This window comes from Atta cephalotes (assembly GCF_000143395.1).
Source record: "Atta cephalotes unplaced genomic scaffold scaffold00013, whole genome shotgun sequence".
Taxonomy (NCBI): domain Eukaryota; kingdom Metazoa; phylum Arthropoda; class Insecta; order Hymenoptera; family Formicidae; genus Atta; species Atta cephalotes.
In genome coordinates, this window is record NW_012130077.1 from 4,445,630 (window position 1) to 4,451,897 (window position 6,268).

At 37.3% G+C, this 6,268-nt stretch overlaps 1 protein-coding gene across 1 annotated transcript; it reads left to right on the forward strand.

The window, feature by feature from the left end:
* Window positions 1-1,162: 1,162 nt before the first annotated feature.
* LOC105617539 lies at window positions 1,163-4,771 on the forward strand. Its single transcript, XM_012199095.1, has 6 exons — window positions 1,163-1,214; window positions 1,666-1,873; window positions 1,951-2,116; window positions 2,635-2,907; window positions 3,831-4,237; window positions 4,624-4,771. Exons 2-6 carry the CDS (start codon window positions 1,668-1,670, stop codon window positions 4,769-4,771), a joined length of 1,200 nt encoding a protein of 399 aa, XP_012054485.1. The 5' UTR covers window positions 1,163-1,214; window positions 1,666-1,667.
* The last annotated feature ends 1,497 nt before the right edge of the window (window positions 4,772-6,268 follow it).

A 6,268-nucleotide genomic window follows, 5' to 3' on the forward strand; every position in this document is an offset into this window, starting at 1 on the left:
ATTGGATTCAGCAAATAAATAGAAAATTTTTCGGTCATCGAACAGATTGTCAGTTCAATACTGTCGTATGAGTTTGAAACGTACCAACGAAATAAGCTTTTCACAAAACTAGAATGTCCTTTAATATTTTTTGTAATACCAAATATTCTCATATAAAAATATTTTAATTGTAAATAATTAAATTTTTCTTAATGTTGACACAAAAATATGAGAGAACAAATAGTTTTATGAGATAATTGTGTTGCAAAATTAATTAATAATATCTAATTGATGCGCAGTTCTATGTATCGCTGATTTTCTGAGCACAGGCAATGACATTAGATTGACATTTGAAAAATTTATTTATTTCGTATTTATTTACTCTATACTATGTACACAGATGTCGGACGCTATTTATTTTTTCGAAATATTAAAATTATTGGGTTTACACAACACGTTAAATTCGTCTCTTACGATCCCCTTTAAAATCTTGTTTTACTCGTCTGTGATCATAAAAATTGGAAATAATTGTAGTAAAGAGTTTTATCAATTATAGAAATTGTTGTCCAGCTTTCTCAATAATATATTAGCGTCTCAATAATATATTAGCATCAACAATATATTAACGTCTCAATAATGGCGAAATCAATTATATTTCAAAGATAATAGTTTTTTCATTTTTTTCGGTTTTGACAAAACATCCAGCTTTCGATCCTCGTATCCAAAGCTCTGAAAAGTTTAACAACAAAACGAATAACAACATTCTAAAACAAATTTTGATCTTAATAGATTGTTGTACGCTTCGTTGCTTCTAACCATTGGAGGTAGGCTCGCAAAGGTGGAATCAATACGTGAACCTACAACCATCTCTACTTACACAATGCTAACCGGCCAAGCCCGAGAGCAATGTGTATATATCTCGTGCCTTTCATTTTCTCCGTCGCGATACTGTTGCTCAATGATTGTGATCCTCTCCTTGTGTGTTTTCCTCTTTAAATCCCTCTTTTCACCCCCTTTCCACTACTAAATCCTCCGCATGTGTCCCCACTCTTATTTACGCCGATTTTCTTTGCCTAGTATTTTCTCTCTTTTTTGTTCTCGTACTTTCATGATAATGCAAAATCCTGCCGGATGAATGCCAGCTCCTCTTTTGACGGCGCGCTTTCATTCTGTTCCAGGAAATTCAGCGCCGTCACTCCATTTTCGAGCCCAGTCAGCACACGTTGGCCGACACAGTTCGGTAAACAAATGCTCTCGATGTGATTTATAGCTTATGCACTTTCCTTTCCCTGAAATACTTACAAGTAGTTTAGTTCCTTCAAATGTGATTGTTCTTCCTTTCCATTTTGTTCTTTTTTTATTATAGAAATTGTCGCCGCTATTAGATGTATATTTATAATTAAATCGGTAAATTAAGTTAAATTAATAAACAAATTATATCTTTTATGTCTATATTTTATTCTTGATGATAAATGCGTATTACAGCCCGTGTTACAGAAAGTCTCTTACAAATTTCAAGACTTATTATCTTTTTAACAATGTTTGCAAACAATTTATAGATATCTCGCATTCAACTCAAACACAATTTGCAGAGTATTAGCATTCAGCTCAAATCTGCAAACCTATATATTTCTCTTTCTTTTTTTTTGCGTACGTGTAACGATAGCGAATTTGTTTGATTCGCAGGAATGGGGAGTGTCGGCAGCAACGTGACAGGGACGACGACGACAGATCCAACGACGTTCCTGCCAGACGCAACTCCGACACTAAGCGAACGTGAACAGGTCAAAATCGAATTTTACAAAACGTATGATGTCATGACGGGGATACGGATCGCCGCGACCCTTGGTGGCTTTTTCAGCTTAATGGTGTTGCTGGTAGTTTACAAGAGCAGGTAATTTTAAGAATGTTTAAATGAGTATTTGCATCGTCATTAAAATGCAATTAAAATATGGTTGATATATTTATCAGATGCAAAGCGAGTAAACAACTGGAAGATCCAACTTTGACTGCAGCGGCAGCAGCGGCGGTCGCGGAAGCTGAAGCTGAGGAACGCGCCCTCGCCGCTGCTCTCGAAGCGATCGCCAGGTTACCACCTAGGCTGGGTCGTGGTCCGAGAAGATCATTATGCGTCGAGGTATAACAGTTTAAATACTTTCATTAAAATAATTAACAAATATACTTATACAACTCTAAAATGAAATACATTCTTTTAAAAGTAAAATGTATCATTAGAGTTAAAATATTAACAAAATCGTAAATATTCTACTTTTGTTGAAAAATTAAATGAATTTTTTATTCATTTGAAATTTATGTTTTTTTTTAATCTCTAAAATTACAAAGTAGTAAAGATATTCCTTAGTTGAATTATAACAATTTTTATTTAATAACAAATATATCGTAACTGAAAAATCGTCGAGAAGATTTATGTATTGAAACATCACTATTGATTGGATCGTACAGTTTTCAAGTAGTAAAGTTTTACGCTTTTTCGACAGAACATAAAAATTTTGGACTGATGCCATGCCATTTCAGAAAGTGCTCTCTAGTTTACAGAGTGGTGTTCAGAGAGTGCTCTCTAGTTCACAGAGTGGGTTTTAATTTATAATTTGTCCGTTCGCCAAGCAATGTAATTGATAGAAATATTTATGTCAGATGGATCAGTCTCATTCACCCGTGGTGGCACCTCGTTTCGCCTCAGTCGGTGGATATGACTCCCTGCTGGCACCGCCAATCAGGCAACCGAGGTTGGCTCCCCCGGTCGATCACAGAAGATGTAGCTCGGTCACCTGTAGCAGCACTGGAAGCAGTTATCTGGAACGAAGGGGTTCAGCCATGGTAATGCCGTGCCTTCCACCTCCTCCATCCTACCCGCGTCACGCCGCCTACGATGAGCCATGGGATTTATATTACCCTATCGATATCCAGGTATACTTGATATATTTGCAATTTTATGTCTTTCGAAACTTATTCCTTTTTAATAATCTTTTCAATAGTCGACATTGAAAATTTAATGGTCTGAGTCTATTTTTATTTAGAAATTGCTCTGAGTCTATTTTAGAATCTTTATTCTATAATATTTTAAATAAAATTGTCAAAATCTTAAATATTAATATTTCTTCTTTTTACGTTAGGCCTGTGTTATACCTCTCTCATTTGCTTGTTCGCACACTCTAATTATTCAATAATTGTCACAAGCATATGACTTATAGTTTTAATGCCGATTCCAAACGGCGGATTTTTCGAGAGATATTTCTGTGGGCAAGAATATTCTCGAAAGATTGCCGGCTTTTTCCAAAAGGAGACATGAGCAAATATTTTGGTTTCTTTACCAGGTTCCGGACCTTTGGGTCCTGATGACCAGTGCGCTATCTATCATGTCATGTTCGCGCTCTAGATAATGTGTATCTTCGAACAAGCGACACAAGTACAACACAGTGATCATGTCATCCTTGTTTAACATTGACAAACAACAAGGATGTAATGACATTGTCATCTGTGTTACTTGTTGGAAGGCATACAATAATACAATTACTCATATTATTACAATTCTATTATAACATTAATACTTTATTACTCCATTTTAGAATATAATTTAGCTCACCTGCTACAAATGATAAATAAAAATGAATTACACACTGGACACGGAAATGTTTGCCGTGCGACAGAATGCAACATAGTAACCAAATGAACATATTAGGAGCTGTAAGCTTATTAGCTATTGCGTCACATTTTTCCGCGCGACAAGCGTTTTCGCATCCAATGTGCAGAAGCCATTAAACTACATTTAGTGCTAAAAAATAAAATATCACCAAATATTATTCATTTGAAAATTTCTATAATATAATCAGGTCATACAGCCAACTCCGGATTTATCGCCATGCGGAAGCGAAGTCGGTCTTTATGCCGGTGCAGTCGGCAGCCTTATGGCGGCGTCATCGGGCAAAAGAGCACCGTTGGCATCGATGGGTAGCGTAGATCCTCCCGATCCAGATACCAGATCGCTCGGCTCCGATTCCGTCTTTCTGAAGAACGAGGACGAAGAGCAGTGCGTCGATACTGAGGACGAGGTCTCGGGTTTTTCTACGGACTCGGATGCGCCTGGGCCAAGCTGTCGGCGGTTCCTACGGGTGCCTTCTAGGAAAAAACGGATCCCCGAAAAATGGGACGGATGCGCGGGCTGCGTGCCCAGACGACGGGCCGGTAGTAAACCCTGCCAAGAATGTTTGACCATCAGTGCCGCCGTCGAAACCTCCAGGTAAATCCTTATTACGAATTCACACGAAAAAGAAAATGTTGCTGTCATAATGAGAGACTGTATAGTTACGAGTTTAAAACGAAAAACCTTTCTTATCATAATTAACAATACGAGTATAATAACGAACATGTATAAATATTTATAATCACAAAAATATCAAACAATTCAATCTACTTAAAATTTTCTTAATGATACAATTGGATGTATAGAACAAAATAATTATACAAAAATTTTCTCCCAAAAAACATCAAAGAACTTGATTATTGTATTACTTGTTATAAATGTTTACGCATTTAAGTACTGTATCTGCGCTTCTCTTTTTTTCCTATGATTGTATATTATTAAAATATTCTTTTCTTCTTTAATTAATAAACTTTTGATAATAGGTCGCAACCAGCCTCAACGACAACCAGTAGCAGTCAGAGTAGCGTGGGATCTCCACCGTGTTCACCGCCGATCGAGCTAAGGCACAGACCACCACCAACGCCATTACCATCAATCCCGCCAATATGGTCCCAAGAAACACTCTTTTAGAATGCATCTTTCGTAGTGAGCATGTCCTTCGACCTGTTTTTATCGAGATACGAATGTCGATATCTGAGGAAATCATTTGCTCAAAAGTTGAACATTATCTAATCTTTAACCGTCTTGTACTTTTAGAAAACAACCTCTTTTTTTTCTTGAAGCTTCGTCGTCATTAAAACCAGATAATTATAATATACATGAATTTGGAGATTCAATTGTTATATCGATCAGTGAATTCAACTAGAATTCACGAATGCAACAATTGTCGTATGAAATTGTTATAAAACTATTTTTAAAAATCTAAATTTTGATGTAACGAAATTAAAAGAAAACAAAATAAAATTATGTATATTGGATACCATACTTAGTCTTTATAAATGGCAAGAATGAAGAAAAAAGCTACGTAAAGAACAAACGTTAATATTGATGAAGGGAAAAGACGAGAGAAGAACCATATACGAACGTAGAAAAAGAACGGAGGAAAACATTTTCCGAACGCGCGAGGAAAATATCGGAGATTTTCGATATTACAGCGGTGACTTCTGTCCCGGAACCAGAGCAAACCCATCTTAAGGTAGTCCAAATCGAAAGCATTTTACGCGGATTGTATGGTACACTCCATAGCAAGCACGAAACCCGAGTCAAATTACTCGCCCGTTTAAAAGGACGAAACGCAAGACGAGGCCGACGGCGACTACAATTAGTCTAATTATATTTGAGATTTCATCTACCGACATATTTCAGTCATCTGCCTACCTCGTTATACTTGAGAATTTGAGTTACCAAACATACGCGCGCAGTCGGATCTGAAAGTTCACATAACTATATTGTGGATATACCCACCAGCATCCCGACGTGCCAGAGAAAATGCGCGCAATTTATCTGGCATCGTAAGCCTCCATAATCTCTTATGTAGTCGAAGAAGATTGGGTGACTTCATTATTTTCCGTCACTCAACCATATTCTTGAATCTCTTCATACAAGCATCCTCCGTAATACGACCAGGCGCACATCGACATCCGTGATCCATTTAACAACGAAAGCAAAGCAAATGCACTTCCTCGCTTAAGACATTCATCGCGTCCTAATTGGCATTCGTGATGCCGCTCAAGATCGTGAGATCTTGAGCAGCCAAACTTGGGATAAGGACGCATGCAATGGTGATCTAATATCGCACAAAGGACTATCCGAGAAATGAGCGAAGAAACTCGTTCCAATCGATCAGGGTGAACCGCGTAACTCGCAACTCAGGAGACTGTCGAAGGAAGGCCGATTGACAATGTCACGGAGGAAATAGGGAATTATTTTTATATACAAACGCGACGATAATCAAGTTCATTGAACAGATACTTCTCGTGAAAACAATAATACGCTCGCAATATGCTCGATTGTATGATGTTGGTGTAACATGTGATTTTCAGCGAGACGAGCGGATGGAAGAGTGAAATAGAAAGAAAGAAAAAGAGAGAAGAAGAAGAAGAAGAAGAGAGAGAGAGAGAAAGAAAT